The sequence below is a fragment of the Dryas octopetala genome, chromosome 9 (assembly GCF_963921425.1).
Source record: "Dryas octopetala chromosome 9, drDryOcto1.1, whole genome shotgun sequence".
NCBI classification, from domain to species: domain Eukaryota; kingdom Viridiplantae; phylum Streptophyta; class Magnoliopsida; order Rosales; family Rosaceae; genus Dryas; species Dryas octopetala.
This window is the reverse complement of record NC_141374.1, coordinates 4,213,125-4,231,464: the sequence shown is the minus strand read 5'-3', so window position 1 is coordinate 4,231,464 and position 18,340 is coordinate 4,213,125. Positions and strand designations below refer to the sequence as shown.

Here is an 18,340-nt window from a genome sequence, read left to right as displayed (position 1 = left end):
AAATAAAATGATCAAATTTTAAATTACCTTTCCCGTTTTTTCTTCCCCATTCACCTTTGGTTTTTTTTATTTAATCAATTGTTACATTTTTTGAGAGGCAAGTTTTAACTTTTCTTAATTAGTAAGGAAATTTGACCTAAAACCTAGTTGTGACAACCCCAAGAATCTTATAGCTATCTAATGATGATTGTTGTCACATTATAGAGCAAACCAAGAGCAAACCAAAGGAACTTGCATAACTACAAAATGTTTTTAAGTCATCAAAGAAAAGTAGAATAGAATACTTCCCTTCAGAGAAGAGACATACCGTTCTTCCTTCGATGCCAAGAGGCATCCTCAACCTATCAGCAAATTGCATTTCCAAACTTGCTCTAAATAAGAAAAACTTGCTCTATAATGATGACTACATAAACACATTGTAGAGCTAATAAAATTTATTTCCCATGGTCTTTCCAGTTTAATGGAGATGATCCTTTGGTTTGCTCAAACATGGCAGAATCAAACCTGCAAGTGCTTGATGGCAGTGTGAACATCCTTGTCCCCTCTGCCACTGCAGTTGAGCACAACCTTGGCTCCATTAGGGAGAGTAGGGCACAGCGTTTCTAAGTAAGCCAGTGCATGAGATGTCTCCAAAGCTGGGATTATTCCCTCCAATCGTGATAATCTTTTAAAAGCTGCATGCAGGGGATAAAATAATAATTAAACTGGATAGGACTGTGACCTCTGATAGTAGCAAAATTTTCTAAAAACCTATGTATAAAATGAGCTTATAAATGTGATGTTGTCAACAATCCATCAAAAAAAGACAAACAGAGGGGAAAAGAAATTCGCATAAACCAAGACAACTACGAAATTCGTATAAAAACATTATATTTCAAGTTTCCACTCGTGTCATGATGTTATCCAGGGACTATATATTAAGCTTTAAATGGAATGGCAGCAAGGGGCAAAATTAGTTAAAGGACTTTAGACCAAGAGCATCGCAAGGAAATTGCAACAGTGGGTGAATGAGAAACATCACAGCCTACTAGAGGTCTCCACTTGTTCATAATGTTCTCCGAGGACTATACATTAAGCTTCAAACCGAATGGCAACCAGGGACAAAATGCATAAATTTTTCATGCCTTGTGAAAAAGTGTAACTCCAATATCTTCCAATGCAAAAAAAATCTAAGTGAAACTCCAAACAGTCAAACAGTCAACATTCAAACAGTCAAACAATAAATCTAACTGTAACACCAATACCTTCCAACGCATAGTGTAATTCCAAACAGTCAAACAGTCAAACAATAAATCCAAGTGTTACTCCAATAACTTCCAATTCATACAAAATCTAAGTGTAACTCCAAACAGTCAAACTCAATATTCAAACAGTCAAACAATAGCTCTAAGTGTAATTCCAATACCTTCCAATGCTTCTTCGTCAGTAACGCTATGGTATTCAGCACGTCCTATGTCTTTTAGAAAACTGTGCTCCGGTCCCACTCCAGGGTAATCCAAGCTAAATTCCAAAAAGAAATTTGTACAATTTTATTACCAAGCCACACCAAGATTGAAAGCCAAAAAAAAAAAAAAAACAACTAACGGTCATACCCTGCACTTATAGAATGAGGCTCAATAATCTGCCCATCTTCATCTTGTAACAAGTAGCTCATAGCTCCGTGCAAAACCCCAACTTCCCCTTTGGTCAAAGTTGCAGCATGCTTGCCACTGTCCAATCCAAAGCCTGCAGCCTCCACCCCAATCAATCGAACATCTTTGTCTTCAACAAACTCATGGAAGAGTCCCATGGCATTTGAACCTCCACCAACACAAGCTACCAGCACATCTGGTTTCCCACCCCACTTTTCCAGTGCCTGTTTTCTTGTTTCTTTACCAATCACCTTGTGGAAATCACGAACCATCATAGGGTATGGATGTGGACCAGCAACAGAGCCCAATATATAATGAGTTGTCTCTACGTTAGTCACCCAGTCCCTAATAGCCTCTGAAGTAGCATCCTTCAATGTGGCAGTCCCAGAATGAACTGCTCTAACCTGGAATTTCAATAAGAAAAAAGTACAATTTACAAAAATTTAGGATTCATAAAAGCAATGTATCTGACTCACATATGGTTAACTATCACACATAAAAGGTTTAGGCCCTTTTACACAATGCACGAAAGAAAAATATGCACAATCCGTCAGTACAGTCCAGTTTTATAGACCACTGGATCTGAACTTCAAAATATAGGCTACATTAATTAATGGAAAATGCATCACTTAAAAAAAAATTAATTGCAGAACAAACCTCAGCCCCAAGAAGCCGCATTCTGAAAACATTGAGGGATTGTCTTTCCATATCTTGGGCACCCATGTAGATGATACACTGCAATCCAAACCGAGCGCAAACCGTTGCAGTGGCAACTCCATGCTGACCTGCTCCAGTCTCAGCAATAATGCGTTGTTTGCCCAATCGCTTCGCAAGCAAAGCTTGGGCAACAGCATTGTTGATCTTGTGGGCCCCGGTATGGTTAAGATCTTCCCTCTTCAGGTAAATGTCAGGCCCTTCACCATTCAGACGTCTGTAATGCTCAGTCAGCCGCTCAGCAAAATAGAGAGGAGTCTCCCTGCCAACATAGTCCCTCAAAATGCCATTCAGTTCTTTCTGCAATAACATATATTTACTTAATCAATCACTTGGTTATTTACCACACAAAAAAATGAACTTAATGCCTCTTTCAGGCTTAAGAAACTGAGCATCAGGCGATAACCAAGAAGCAAAAAGGCTATATTGTCAGAAACGCAACATATACATTATTTTTAAGTAAAAAACTGTATAATCCTGAAAATAAAAAGAAATCTTCTTCCTCATTGTGATACTTTTCATTCCAAAAACTAAGTTCAGTGTATGCATCCTAACATATCTCAAATTGAAAATGTAAAAGAATAGAAGATCATCATGCCAACAATCTTTTATTCACTTCTTCTCGATCTATTGCATTGTACCTAAAGACACCAACAAATCGTACATATTCCCTAAAGCTTTGCCGAGCTCTACAACAAGACGCAACATAAATTAATTGGATGCTAATGTTGAAATGGGCATTTCTAAATCTCAAGAATTTAACACACCCACATACTCCATAACAAATTTCTCTTTTTTTTTTTTTTTGGTGCTACATAACCAATTTTTCTGGTATATAATGCTTTCCCAGCTTAGTTCAGTTAAAAGACTTTGTGGTCACTCCACTCAAATAGCTTCATTTCATTCATTTTTCTCACAAAATAAATAAATAACCACATTTTCACACTTTCCACACTTTCTATAAGCTTAGTTTGTTTTTGCCGACAAATAAAATTTTTGAGGAAATTTTTTCCGATTCATTCTTACTTAAATCCCACAATACCAAGAATTTCACATTTGATTCTTAAACCGGCAAGAGTCATCAAGGAAAACGGAAATGAAAGCATCAAATTTGACAAAACCTGAAAGTCGTCATCGTGAGCGAGAGCGTTAAACGCAGTCTCAAGCTCGGAGAGCGCGTGCATCAGGGTTTCCGGGACGTACTTCCCGCCGTACTTGCCGAAACGGCCGAAAGAATCAGGTCGGGGAAGACCCGCGAAGGAACCGTTTGCGTTGTTGCCGTCCATCTGAAGAGGGGGGGTGTCTCGGGCGAGGGTGCAGGAGATGGAAGAAGGGGTGGTGGCGGTGGCACGGGAGGTAAATTTGTGGAACTTGAAGGGCAATTGGGAGGAGGAGTAGGGTTTTGGGAGCGGTGGAGTGAGTAGGTGGTGGTGGTGGGTTTTGCAAGTGGTGGAAGAGTTTGCGGAGGCTGCTGCCATTTGATGAGGTGTTTTTCGGTGAGTGAGGGATTGAGTTTCGAAATTGGAATTTTGTACCACCGCGGGTTTTATAACCGATGTCGGTTGTTTGTTTTCTGTGGTCTCGAACTTGGTGACGTGTCAAGTGTGTGCACTAGTTTCGAATCCCTTTGGAATTGGCATGGATTCACCCAAAAGATAAAAAAAATCTTGTATTCCCACTTTCCTTACTCTCTCTATTATTTTGCATAAGAAAAACATGCACACTCTACCCCACGTGTAATATTACATTGGGAGGATTTTAGTTAGATTTATTCGCATAAATACCTCTTGAAAATAACTTTTATTCTCACTTTACCCTCTCAAAGTTTAATCTTTTCACTTTATTTTTCGAATTTTACAAACTCTTTCAGTAAATCATATTCTTTCAAGTCCGTCAATGACGCCGTCAAAAAGACTAATGTGTCACTCATTCACATAAGCAACACGTCTGATTTTTTAACGGAGACATTGACAACTTGACGGAATATGAGGTTTATAAAATTCGGAAAGCAAAGTAAAAAAAATTAAAATTTAAAAAAACAAAGTGAGAATGAAATGTACTTTTAAAGGTCATTTGCGTGAATAAGCCTTTTAGTTATATTAGATCAACTTTGTTGTCTTACTTTAAGATATGAGTTTCATTATTTTGTGTTATTATCATGCTACCCCGACTTTTATTAGAAAATTAGGATTAAATACCAAATATCAATAATTTTTTAATAAAGCAGCAAGACACTAATTTTTTTTAGTTTAGGTACTAACCTAGAGTAAAACATTTTGGATTAGGTCACAAATCAGTTTGTTATACAGTTGTGACTCTCGAACAGTTACAATTGTAATTGTCGAACAGTCACAGTTGTGACTATTTAAAATTTATAGAAAATCAAAATTTTTAGGGTTTCATACTTTTGATTTAGGTTTGGAGGATGAAATCCTATAACCCAAAGACTAAATATTAAAGTTTAAGCTTTGCAAATATTGAAAAAATAATAAATCAATAAAAAAATTATGACTGTTAAACAGTCACAGTTCGATATAACTATGTTTTTTAAAATTGGTACCTAAACTGAAATTTAGTACCTAAACTGAAATGACATAAATGTTTTAGTAGTTGAAATGAAAAAACATTATAATTTGGTACCTAAAATTAATGGACCTAACTTTTATTTGATGTCAAATTATACTTTTTTTTTGTCCACAAATTATGTTATGGAGTTGTGGCATGAGATCAAAGTGCACATTTCCAAAATTCAAGAATTATACCCTAAAAACTTAGGTTTTAGACGACAATTTAATCTGAATGTAATAGACTTTATTAGAAAAAGACAAAAAATTTCAACAACAAAAAATCGCGTACACAATATCAAAGTTCTAGACTTCTAGTCAAACAATAATACATATGCAGATGTGACTAGATCTAAAAACTGAGATGAAAGTTGGAGAATTAGGGCTGAACTTAAAATGCCACATTGTTATGTATGATTTTACATGCTCACTTATAATACAGGGTACACATGCCCCACGGTCGAGTAGCAAAAATCAAATAATAATTTATTTGTAGCATACTAGATCAAACGTGTAATTTTTTCGCCCACTATAGATCTCATATTACCCCATAAACTGAAAATCCATAACACCAATTGCTACGGGAATACCATTTAGTTGACCTGTTGAACAGCCAATGCCTAAGGGTGTGATTTATTCAAATTCTGATTTATTTGTTCGACTTAGATAACTACTAGAATTTATGCCCGCGCGTTGCTGCGGGTAACAACAATTGATAAAACGTTTTAAAGAGAGATGTGTTTGGTTTGTTAAGGTGGTAATGAGATGTTAAAAGAGTTATGAACATTTAAAATATATTATGAGTTGTTGGCTGTCAGATCATTCAAAATATAAGTGCCTTTCACAGGCTGTGTTTAGATGTGGGTAAAAGGCATGGCTGTTTGTTGTTTTAAGATATTGATGATATCTTAAAAGTGCAAACAGGTTTCAAAAAATATTTATGGGAGAAATCTTTGTCATGTTAAACAAAAGACAAAGGTATATATAGTTGTTGATTGTTCAAAAGAGGCATTTATGGTCATTCAGAATGGAGTCAAGTTGTGCCTGGTGAGTTGTCCTCGCTTGCTTTCTCATGAGGGTTGGTTTGTTGCAAGGGTAGATGTTCACCATGTTTTTTTCCTTCTTTTGCTGTGGGGCTTTTGTCTCCTCTATTGGCTTCTGTTGAGAGGATTTTTTCTGCTGTGCTGCATATTTTGATGAGTATACAAAGTGTTAGAAATTGGAAGATGTTAGGTTAAAATTAAGAAAGAAGGGAATGAACAGCAGATATTAATAGTCTTTTTTGTTTGTTTTGTGATTTGTTTTTAGGTAAAAGAAAGTATATACCATTATTAAACGATGAGGATGAAAGAATGAATGTTAAAATTGATGGTTGACTGCAATATGTATAAGGTGAAGCAAAATTAAGAATGCAGGTAAAAATATATGTTTGGTAATATTGATACATTCATATCTAAGAATAAAGAACAAAATAAGGAAATATGTTAAATTGAGATATGGAAAGGAAGGAAAAAAAATGTGGAGAAGAGGTATATAAACTAAGAGGAATGTGTTGTAAGATTTGTTTATTGAGAATGAAAAAAGTGGTATTGGTTTATGAAATATAATTGTATGCGAGATAAGAACTATAGGTAGTCCTTGAAAGTAATAAATTCAAATTGATGATGTTTTAATAAATGTAATTGAAAGTATGAGTGAATGGTGAATGTGGTAAAAATATCAGTGGGATATCATATGATTTGTGAGTTTTAGAGTATGAGTATGGGTTATACCTGGCTGTGATTTTATGGGTTTTTTTTTTTGAAGGCCATGAGAGGGATGTCATCTGGGCTTGAAATGTCCTCTGTGGGTGTTGTATTTGTAGCTGTTCCTGCGCTGGTGACTTCTTCAATTGTTGCGTCTCTATTGGAGATGGTTTTTGGAACAACAGGAAAAAAAGGAATGCATGTTAGAATTGACAGAAATGTCTTATAACTTGAATAGTATTAGGATGAGGGGTTAGAGGTTTTATACATTGGGTACCTTTTGAATTTTTTCCTCACATTGATTAGAGAAGTGAAAAGAGCTCTTTTGACTGCAGCTTTTTTGGGTGATGGGAGAGTGGGGTATTTTCTGATAGTCCTTGATGAACCAGAAGGTGTTTTTGGTGGGAATTTTTTTAAAGTAGGTGATGGAGTGGAAAGAAGATTTTTTTGGTTGGTTTCTTCCATTGCATGTATAACCATTTGTTGATCGGTGGGAAGAGAGGGTTGTTCAAGGACTTGGGTTTCATCATCAAAAACAGCATGGATGAGAATGTCATTTCTTTTGAAATCAGTTTTCATGCTGCCAAACCTGATCTGGAAATTTTTTCTTTGGCCACTCAGTCGAAGTATATGATCTGGGAATTGATTCTGGTCATTAAAGCCTAGCTTGTTCAACAACCACGCTGAAGCATGAGATTCCAAACAGTTGTTCAGCAGGCTCTCCAATTATGATAACACTGGTTGTGTTAGTTGCATCTGCAATCGCGAAACTGACATTGAACCTGTATTTTTAATGTGAGTTGCTATTGTTCAATTGAAGAAGGCAAGTTAAGAAAGTATGAGAAGGTTAAAGATATTTTATTGTGTGGTATATAGATGTGTTTAATTTTTATTTGATTGTTTGTAGTTGGAAAAATGTTATTAGGTTTGAAACTTGTGAACATTGTATTTTGGTAATATTATGTTTATTTCTTAATAGAGATGAAGTAGATGCAGAAAAGTGATTATATACTTTCATTATTTAAGGTGTGTCTTAAGGGATTTTTGATCGATGAAAATAGGGATCATGGATGTGTATTATGCATGCTAAATATAAATTTTTTAAATGTGTAGCATGCATGTTATCTTCTAAGAATGCATTTCATGTACAGCTAATAATCATACAGAGTGGTTATAGTTTATGAAGTATATAGTTTATTATTGTTTGGTAAAGGTAAAAACAAAGATAAAAAAATTGGTTACCAAGGGATAGGAAGTGTGCTGAGGGTGCCGTGTCTTGGACAAATGAGTTCATCACTTTGAGGTGAAGGCTTGACTTGTTTGTGGCAAGTTGGACATGCTCTGTACCACCATCCAGCATTTGTGTTGAACCGTGTAATGGTTGCACGGCAGATAATCAGTTTGTCCTATAAGTTGTTGGAAATAAGTAATCAGCTGGGTATTGAAGATGTTTACATGAAATAAAAGATTTAAAATGCATGATTTGACATATTTATTTTGATAAAGATGTGGATAAATGATAATGATGATGGAATTAGAAAAATAGGCTGCTCAAGTAAATTATATGAACTGTATAACATAAAATAGACAATCTCATAATGGTTGAATTGAGAGGAGATTTTGATTTTTGGTCGTTTATGTTAAGCAACAGATATGTAGGGTTATAAAAGGTTTAAATGCAGAATAATCTGAATAAAACTTTTGTTTAACATATTATATGAAGCACCAAAGTTAATGGTTTTAGTTGTGTAGAAATGCTTGAGTTTGTGGAAAATGGGTAGAAAGTTTTTGGTATTAGTGAAAACATTAAAAACAAATTGAATTACTGTAAACATTTTCTGAATATCTGTAAGCATTTTATAGTTAATTGTGGAATAGAGGTTTTAGAAAAATAGAAAAGTTGAGTATGTGTTAAGTATGGTGGGAAATTGTAATTATGTGATGTTAAAATCGATGCTCCATAATTATAAGCATGTTATATTTAAGGTTTAATTTTGTGGAAATATGATGGATGATTATAAGTATTTTATATTTAAGTTGTTGATGTCTAAGTTATAGTTATTTTATAAGCACTTTAGTTGTTAGGTGGTAGTTAGTTGATATGAATATTTATAGTTAATTGGTATAGATAGGTTTGTGTAAGCATTGTTTGGTAAGCTAGATTTGGTGCAGGTATAGGATGGTTAGTTTGATAAAGTTTGTACTGTGCAAGTGCTTGTGAATTTGAAGATTGTTGTTAATTAGTTTGTTAGAGTGGACATGTATTGTTGACAACCAGCATAAAGCAATGTAGTTAGGTTATGAGCAGATATTTAGAGACTTTATATTTCACAAAGGCAAGCAGACATGCGAATACTGGTAAAGATGCCAAACCAGTAAAAGTGTGTAAGTTATGGTATTATGAAAGATTATATTATAATAATAGTGTGAAAAATGTGAAAGTATTGATATTATGTGGCTGATAATCAAAAGAATAAAAAAAATGCAGATGGTTATAATATTGTTTTGCAAATGTGAATTACCTTGTGCAAATCTGGATCAAGTATATTCAATTCTGCTATATCCACCTTTTGACTTTCTTTTAATTGTTGATAAGGAAGCTGTACCATTGCTGAAGGTGGAAGCACTTTGATAGCCACTGCATCATCTTTGAAACTGAATTGTTGTTGTCAAAAATATTGAATTAGAGAGTTATATTACAAAAGTAGAATTGGTATATTGAAAAAGTTTTAAAAACGTTACGCAATCTTGTAGGATTCAAGTTCTGGTATTGGTGGATTGATGAAATACAGGGTTGAGTTGGTGCTGCTAAGAACAGGTTTTCCTGTGCATGGGTAAAAGAAAGATGAGAGAATTTTTGTAATGAATATTGGAGATGCAAATAATAGGAAGTTGGGAAAAGGTATGAGTTACCTTGATATTCTTTCACTTTGACGCTTGTGAAAACGATAAAAGTTGGTGGTGGCAACTGTTCTATAGCAGCATGATCAAAATTCTTTGCTGCATCGCTCCATAGTGTAATTCTAATTGTTTGATGGCTGAAAGAATAAATGCAGGAGAAAATGTTTTAATGGTGATGATAAAAGTGTTAAATTTGTAAGGATTTGGTTAATGGTTGTACCTGATGTTTTCTATATATACTTCACATTTGCTCTCCAACCTTGTTTTGTCAATCATCTTTTGTTCCAAATGTTGTATTGCAGTTATGTGTTCCATCACATCTTCCAATGGATGAAAAAATTATAACCTGATGTTTAAATTGTATAAGAGAAGTGTGTAATTATAATTTTAGTGGTGTAAGAGAATCAAAAAAATTAATGAAAATAATGGGAATAAATATGTTTTCTGATGAGTACCTGTTAGAATTGTGGTTGTATTTATCCGTGTGGATAGTTGATTGTAATCCATGAGGTGAAAACGGTGTGCTGGAATTTTTGGTTGAACAACTGTCAATCTCTTGAATACGGTTCTCTTGTTGAAAATGATAGCAGCAGCATGAGGAACAACTTTGTAGACTGATCTGCTCTTTATTGTGTGAAAGCAGCTGATGTCATAGGCAGCTCCAGATTGTATCTTTGGAGCGACACAATCATAGTCAATCTCTTTTACTGTTGCCTGAATTGCATCACCCTTGATTCAGAAGAAAAATAAGGTTAGTTAATCATGGCAGAATTGCAAGAATGAAGAAAATAGATAAACCTTAAAAACGCAAATAGTAAATGAATCATGATATTGAAATATGAGAAAATGGACCATAGAATTGATTGGTTTGTATGAGTTATCTGCACAGCATACTAAGTTATACTTGTGGTATATGAAGTTTGTTAGACTAATTATGATATGTGTGGAGCACATGAATTTTGGTAATTTAATAAACTTAGTATTTAGTATTAAAAAAAAAAGTTAGTTAGATGAATATTTGATATGTGCAGACAATTTGTAGAGGGATTGTCTAAGGTTTTTTGAGCAGATAATTGTGGCTGTGAAGACTTGAAATCATTATATATGAGTTTTGTTATTTAAAAGGTTGAAATGATGCTTTAATTATCTGTTGTAATTTTGATTTAAAAAAATGGGGGTGGGTAGCATCAGTTTAATTTTGTTGAGATATTTATATAATGTTAGGAATATAAGGTGGTTGTCAGCAGTATTTGTTTTTGAGCATTTGTTTTTTCATATGTGATAGTTTGAAAAAAGAGATTGTTAGTCAGTTAAGTTACATTTTTTAGGAGGAAAACAGTTTTGCAAGGTGTTTTTACATTGAAAAATGGTGTTGGCAAAGTATGTTTGATCTAAATTTAGGTAGAAATAATTTGTTTTTTAAAATTAGATTTAGTTAAAGGAACAACTATATTAGTAGAATAAGTAATGGGGAGAGTTTATTTACCATTGCATCAACCAATATGCATTCTAAACCAGCAAATTAGTGATCAGATCCAAAAACTTTTGGCCTCCAGGTTCTGCAAATCCGAACTCTAATCTTCAGTTTGTTCTGATGAGGTTGCAAGCTCCTCACTGGACTTATATTCATTGTATCAGAGAGCTGAAAAAATAATAGATTTTGTGTAAGTAAAAGGAAGAAATATATTTTGCTAAATAAGTATAGATATAAATTATATAGAGATGTTTAGGTATGCATAGAGAGGAGTTTAAACCTGAAACTAAATTTTGGAGAACGTATTTGTAGACAATGTTTTTAGTGTATTTATTTGGCATTTCTCCATTGTTGTCTATAATAATTTTAAGCCCTTCCCTTGATGTAACCCTAGACAATGCAACATACAGTTGGCCATGGGTGAAGACAGGCTGGGGAAGATATAAACCAACTGTTTTAAGAGATTGTCCTTGGCTCTTATTTATGGTCATTGCATAGCTTGGTCTAATTGGGAATTGACGCCTCTTAAAAGTGAAAGGCCATTTTTTTTCTGTTGCTGTAAGGCTGATTCTAGGTATAAAGAATTTATGACCAATGTTGCTACCAGTTAGTATCTTTGCTTCAATAACTCTATTAGTCATTTGGGTTATGACCAATCTAGTTCCATTACATAGCCCTGAAGATTGGTTTAAGTTCCTTAATAACATGATGGGCATGCCTATTTTTAAAGTTAGACCATGTGGAGGTAAGCCATTGAATTCAAGCTGATTAAGGAATTCTGTGGGATACATCACGCTAAGATTTTCTAAATTTCCAGATGAGGAGCATAGAGAATCAGAACTTAAATAAGTTCTGGCTTCTCCAGGTAATAAATTGATGGCATAGTTATTTATCTCAGTGACAGTAGAATTCTTAGGTGTAACTATGGCTCTTTCTCTTAAGTAAGCATAATTGTCAAAGTGGGTAAGAAAGTCTGGGTATGCTGCTAAAAAAATTGAGTCAATTGGATTTGTGTATGACTCAATCAATAAATCTGCAGGAATTTCTACCCAAGAGACCTCTTCATCTGTTGGATCATTTATATCACATATTTGACCATCACCAATTTTGAGTATCCAAGTAGCAAAGTCTGCAAGTTTTTTTTTTTCCTGAATGTTTAACCCCTCCCTTGATAGCCTCATATTCTCTTTCAAACAAAAAATTTTGAAAGAGGGCCATAAGTATGAACTATTAAGAGTGGCATGTATTATTTCTTCCCTTGTTCCACCTGGAATAACTGGTAGTATTTGCCTAAAATCACCCCCCAGTAAAAAAGGTTTCCCACCAAATGGGACAGCGTGACCTGAATTATCTAAATGCGATAAAATATCGCATAGTGATTTATCTAGTGCTTCAAAGCAGTCCCTATGATTCATAGGTGCTTCATCCCAAACAACTAAGGCAGCTTTTTCAATCAATTTAGCAAGATGAGTCTGTTTTTTTATTTGACATGTGGAAGAATCAGTGAGATTGAAAGGAATTTGAAACCTAGAATGAGCTGTTCTGCCTCCAGGTAAGAGCAATGATGCAATACCTGATGAAGCAACAACTAGAACAATTTGACCTTCAGATCTAATTTTATTAATGATTGTGTGCCACAAAAAAGTCTTTCCAGTTCCCCCATGGCCATAAACAAAAAACAAACCAGATTTTCTTTCATTTATAGCAGTGATAACAGAATCATACACCTGTCTTTGTTCTTTGTTGAGTTGACTGATTAAAATAGAATGTTCATTGGCTAACTGATGAAGATCATAATTTAATTCTTCTCTTAACAATTTATTCCTAATTTGTAACATGCTGTGCTCATCAGGAATTGGAAGATTATGATCTTTCAAGCTGCTAGATGATGCATTAAACAATAGCTCTAGCTCATATAGAAGTGAATTTTTTAATTCAGATTGTGGCACAATCAGATTAGGCATACAAAATGTTTTTCTAAGATTATATAACATGTCATCACACATATTTTGCCAATGAGCATTGAAAATCAGGGCAGGATTTGCTACATCACAAAACAAAATTATTGTAACAAATAATTGTCTTAATTCAGAGCATGATGCTGTGCTGACAACATTTTCTAAGGCCTCAATCCATTCTTTATCATCCCCTAACAGACCTAAAGACCTACATGTAGACTGATATGATGGGTGTTTAATGCCATTAAGAGTTTTTATATCATCAAAATCAAAGGCACCTTTATGGAAATTTAAAAGCATTCTCAAGTAATATAATTCTCCAGCTGCAGGGTGTACATAGGCTATTCTACCTATAGATTTGCCTTGTTTCCTAGGTGTCCAAATCTTATTGCGAGAATTCCATACAAATTTAGAAGGAAATTCTGAATAAGATAAGTTTCGTGCTTGAGGATAGTTTTTGTTTGCTTGAAACCAACTGGTTAACATTGTATCTTGAATTGTCCCTCGATTAAGAATTGAATCAAGTGATTGATCTTCACTGAAGATAACACTTTGCTCTAAAGGCAGATGTATAGGCAATCGTTCAACGGCTGGTTGTCTAGAGTGAATTGGAAATTGAAATAATCTCCATGCAGCTTCATATGGTGATATATATCTACAATTAAGATAGGATAATATTTCATCGTGTGGCTTGTTTTCAATTATGACTCTAGCTCTATCCGAACCTTTGTTGATGTATTTAAATAAATATTTTATAAGCATTGATTGACAGCACAATTCAACATTTATATGAGCATTATATCTTAACAATAACTCTGAATTGTAAGGCACTATAAAGCTGTTATCAACTCTAATTCCATTTTTGAGCACAAATCTATTAGGATTATCACGACGCCTATATGTAGAAAAACCATTGGTTTCAAAAACAGTTTCACTTTTGTATTGCTTTGGGAAAAATTTAGAGCACTTTCCTGCTTGCATGCAAGGAGAATTAGGATTTAAATCACCACATGGACCATGGATCATGAACTGATCTACAATATGATAAAGTGTTGGATCCACAGCTTTGTCTGGCAATTCAGCTGAGATAATTGAGTCAATATATGCTGCAGACAATGACTTGAAATTGTGTTCTAACCAAATGAGGAGATGGCAATGAGGCAACCCTCTTTTTTGAAATTCAATTGTATGAACTTCTGTTTGATATAATAGACATGAAAAAAACGACAGGATTAATTAAATTTGTATTTAAAAAGGAAGAAAATCAGCAAAGAACAAATTATCTTTGATGAAATTCACCTGCTGCAAGTGGTCCGAAAGGTTGTCCTGATTTGATGTAACTAACCATATCATTAAGTTTGATTTTGAATATTCTAGCAATGATATCAGGCCTATCCTCTGGTTTGCAGCCAGGTTTTCTAAGAAGTTCTCTAACAATTTCAGGCCACTTGACATTGGAAGTAAAGGTAATAAAAAGATCTGGATTTCCATAATGTCTACAAATTGCCATAGCATCTTGGTAATTATTAATCATATATCTAGCACTTCCAGTGTGTGAGGTTGGCAATATAATCCGCTGTCCTAGATCAGTGGCATTTGTATGACCCATTGAAATTGCATCATAAATGCCTTTATAAACTTCAGTTCTGAGATTTTTTTGATTTTTTCTAATGAAATCTAATCTATCCTCTTCAAGAGTTGCATAGACATCCACTAAAAATTGTTGAAATAATCTACCACCTTTTAAGAGTGTACTAAATTCAAATTGTCTCTCCTGAATTTGATAGGCTATAAAGGCTCTCATAGGCACCCTTCCTGTTTTTGGCTGATGACCTTTAAAATCATGATTCCATTTAATATCAGGACTATAACCATCTTCACCATGAGGAAATAGAATAGGATATTGTAAAGACATGAACTTTGGATTTAATTTTGTTATTCGTTTCAACTCTCCACTTTGATTTTCTATAACAATATCTCTATTTGAATCAAAGAGACCAATATCTCCCACTATCAGACCAGCAATTTCATCAGATGTTGGGCTTTCATATTGTTTACCATGATGTAACTGTTTTCCCAATATTCTCAGTTTCATATCAGTAAAAGAATTGCTTTCTAATTTATCCCTGACTGTTCTAAAGAATTTCACCAAGTCATTTGATTGGTCAAACATTTTGATAAGGCCTTCAACAACTTTTGGATCAAGATTTGTATTATTTTGTTTACGATTAACTGCATTAAGGCGATTCATAACTTCATTATAGGTATCATAGATGTAGAGTTGGGCAAATTTTGGAGACTCGCCTTCCGGCGGTAACAATGATCCCATTAAATGATGAACCTGCCCACTAATCTTAAAAATGTAAGGACCTGGCCTATTGTTAATCGAATGATCAATTTTGGCTCCCATTGAAGTGAATGCAAACATAGAATTGTATGCCCTAATATTGTCTCTAAATATTGAACTTTTTTGGCCTTTGGTTGGATCAAGTAAATTGTCTAAAAAGTTTGGAGTTGGTTTGGTAATCGGAAGTTTAACTTTTCCTTGCAAACAACAAAGAGTGAACAAAGGCTGTTTGTTTGAAGATTTTTTAGCAATGGATTCATCCAGCCAAAAAAGTGCACCACAGTAGATGCACTTATAATCCTTATCTCCAAAATCCACATATTTGTGAATCATTCCTATGGAAAGAAGAAGTGTGAAAGAAAGAAAGAGTATCAATGCATATTATCATTGATAGGAGAATAATGTAGAAATGCTGAAATAAATTTTAATAAAAAATTTAACATACTTTGTCTTTTCTTCTGATAAAATGATTGGCTCCTATAGTTGTGATTTGCAGTGTTTTCATTCAATGTAGAGCTGAGGGGTGGAAGTTCAGAATCAAAAACATTTAGATCAGAGGATACAGCATTAGAATCAGAGTCCAATTGTTCCAAAGGGACCTGTTCTGTAGTTGCCTGAACTAGATTAATATGCGTTAAAGTTGTATTCCTAATAGACTTGTGTTTTTTCCTATGAGTTGGAGGATTTAATTCAGAGGCAGTGATAGAAAGAACATGACAGACATTTTCAGCGGCAACTTGCACACCAGTTGAAATATGAGGACAGTCATCTTTATCTAACATGAGAAATCTAGTACGAACCCTAGACTTTTTATCCATCAGATTGAAAGAAAAAAGCCTGAAGCAATCAATAAATAGGTGGAGGAAAAAAAGAGAGACATATAAATAAATTGCAAATTTAAAAGAAGATATATATAACAACCAATCAAAGCAAATTCATATTTATCCATGAGCAGAAGATATCTAAGATGATAAATAAGAGATGCATATCGAACATATTTAAAAAACAGGTAGCAGAAGCTAACCTTTTGCGCAGCAAGAACAAATGCCACAGCAACGCAGCCTCAAGATCAAGCTCAAACAACGAACAGAACAGTACCTACAAAGAATACATATGAATGTTAAAAATCAAGCAATCACATAAAAATAAAGCAAAACTTACATATAAGACAAATAAAAGATTTAAAAAGTATAGACATAAAAGTATAAGGGAGGCAATTGAAATTGATTTATTTGAAAGGCAAAGATTAAAAAAAAAAATTAATTAAAGTGCGGGTATAAATGTTCATATCTTTCTTGTGTAAAATGAAAAAAAACATACTGATTTAGAATAAGAAAAAATGTTAAGCAAGATAAATAAGAATGGTCGATCGGAATATCTATGGTATGAGACAAAATGAAGAACATATCTAGAAAGGAATATTTGATAACATTTAAAGACTCTCATGTGTGCGAACATAAACCAAAGCAATAGAACCAGTTAAATTCAGACACACAAAGGCAGGAGAAAAAGAGGAGGTCGAAAAACAGAAAGGCAGTAACATAATCTAATGCATACTCATGAAAGTTGATACCTGTGTACGCAGCTATATAGCTAATAAAATTGATAGTTAATTAATTTTATCGCAGAACAGAGTTGATTATGCAAGAACTAAATTAAGAGAACAATTAAATAACTGCATAAACGATTTTTTTTCATGGACTGTATAATTTTTTTTTAAGATAAAGAATTCTAAACAGAACCCAGGACTGTGGCGTAATAGAAAGAAAAAACAGCAAGCAGACATGAAACACTCATAGAAAAAAACTGATAGAAATAAACAAAAATCTATATTTCAAGATTTAACAATAAATGCAAGCACACACCGAGAATAATGATACCCAAAATGCAAACAGAGACCCAGCGAACAGAGGCTAAGCAAACAGAAGCAGAATGATATGAAAAAATGAGATGAGAGAGAGATGAAACTTATCTGATAAGGAGCAGGTAGAAACGAAAGGACCGATCTGAATCACACCACCCGAAACACAAACGAACGGCAATCGAAAAGCCAGATCAAGCTGAAACAGTGAAGTTGTCAGTGAGATTTGACAAAAGAAAAAAGAAAAAAAAAACCCTAAAAAACTTGTGGCTCACCTCTTCGATGCGATGAATTAATCGTATCATCTCCTTGAAACACTGAACCAGCCCAACACATCAAACGACAAAATAAACCAAACCAGATTGTTGATCCACTCGGAATCACAACCACACAAATAAATCAAGGTGCGACCCAGTTCGAATCACAACCGGACGAATACATGAAGGTGGGATCAAAGCCCCCACAGCAGATGGTTCATCTGGTTGAAACATTAACCATGAACCCAGATAAAGCAAGAGAAAACTAATGACCATAAAGCACAGACGCGTTTGTCCTATTTTCAAAATGGCAAACAGATCAAAAAAAAAAAAGCCTGTGAGAGCAAACCGCAGAGAAAGAAAGCAATGGCAGAGAATGTAAAAATTTCGAAACAATATGGGCTAGAAACAAACAGAGACGCAATGACAAAAAAGGGCCCAACAAAAGGGCAAAACTCAAAAGGCGAGGCATCTGAAAATTAAGCCTGTTAGAAGGGCAAAACCGATTTTTCACGATGAACAGGCTATGAACAGTGTGAACAGTAGCGACCGAACCCTGTTTTAGTATATAGAGAATTTGTACTGTAGTCACCCTTAATTTAGCTGTTGTAACCATATAGATTTACTGCCAAAAGAAATATCTAGATTCACAAATTACACAAAATATGAGATTTAATAACATCGAACATATCCAATGGAGGAACTAGCCATTCATTCTTAACATCAAACAAAAATATTCCGACCAAAAATAGGAGATGTGTTCATTCTCATACATCTAAATATCTAATTAGCTAAAGAAAAGAGTTAATACATCAATGATCCAACATATCCAATGGCGGAATAACTAGGAATATTGCTCACTGTGGGTTAATCCCTAGTATTAACTGT

At 34.2% G+C, this 18,340-nt stretch overlaps 5 protein-coding genes across 5 annotated transcripts; all 5 read right to left on the bottom strand.

Annotated features, from left to right (window-relative positions):
* Positions 1-213: 213 nt before the first annotated feature.
* On the bottom strand, positions 214-3,878 carry LOC147273266 (tryptophan synthase beta chain 1). The gene is made up of 5 exons (XM_086228014.1): positions 3,467-3,878; positions 2,289-2,645; positions 1,593-2,035; positions 1,406-1,500; positions 214-674 (listed from the first exon to the last, which is right to left on the bottom strand). Exons 1-5 carry the CDS (start codon positions 3,821-3,823, stop codon positions 499-501), a joined length of 1,428 nt encoding a protein of 475 aa, XP_086084140.1. The 5' UTR covers positions 3,824-3,878; the 3' UTR covers positions 214-498.
* A 3,431-nt stretch (positions 3,879-7,309) lies between these two features.
* Positions 7,310-11,185, bottom strand: LOC147273265 (uncharacterized). The gene is made up of 8 exons (XM_086228190.1): positions 11,099-11,185; positions 10,011-10,284; positions 9,776-9,875; positions 9,568-9,692; positions 9,397-9,478; positions 9,177-9,309; positions 7,897-8,060; positions 7,310-7,436 (listed from the first exon to the last, which is right to left on the bottom strand). The coding sequence occupies exons 1-8, from the start codon at positions 11,183-11,185 to the stop codon at positions 7,310-7,312; spliced, it is 1,092 nt and encodes a 363-aa protein (XP_086084316.1).
* Positions 11,186-11,189: 4 nt separating this feature from the next.
* Positions 11,190-11,823, bottom strand: LOC147273264 (uncharacterized). Its single transcript, XM_086228189.1, has 2 exons — positions 11,310-11,823; positions 11,190-11,197 (listed from the first exon to the last, which is right to left on the bottom strand). The coding sequence occupies exons 1-2, from the start codon at positions 11,818-11,820 to the stop codon at positions 11,190-11,192; spliced, it is 519 nt and encodes a 172-aa protein (XP_086084315.1). The 5' UTR covers positions 11,821-11,823.
* A 452-nt stretch (positions 11,824-12,275) lies between these two features.
* Positions 12,276-14,013, bottom strand: LOC147273263 (uncharacterized). The gene is made up of 2 exons (XM_086228188.1): positions 12,372-14,013; positions 12,276-12,319 (listed from the first exon to the last, which is right to left on the bottom strand). Exons 1-2 carry the CDS (start codon positions 14,011-14,013, stop codon positions 12,276-12,278), a joined length of 1,686 nt encoding a protein of 561 aa, XP_086084314.1.
* Positions 14,014-14,266: 253 nt separating this feature from the next.
* Positions 14,267-15,415, bottom strand: LOC147273262 (uncharacterized). Its single transcript, XM_086228186.1, has one exon. The coding sequence runs from the start codon at positions 15,413-15,415 to the stop codon at positions 14,267-14,269; it is 1,149 nt and encodes a 382-aa protein (XP_086084312.1).
* Positions 15,416-18,340: the final 2,925 nt, after the last annotated feature.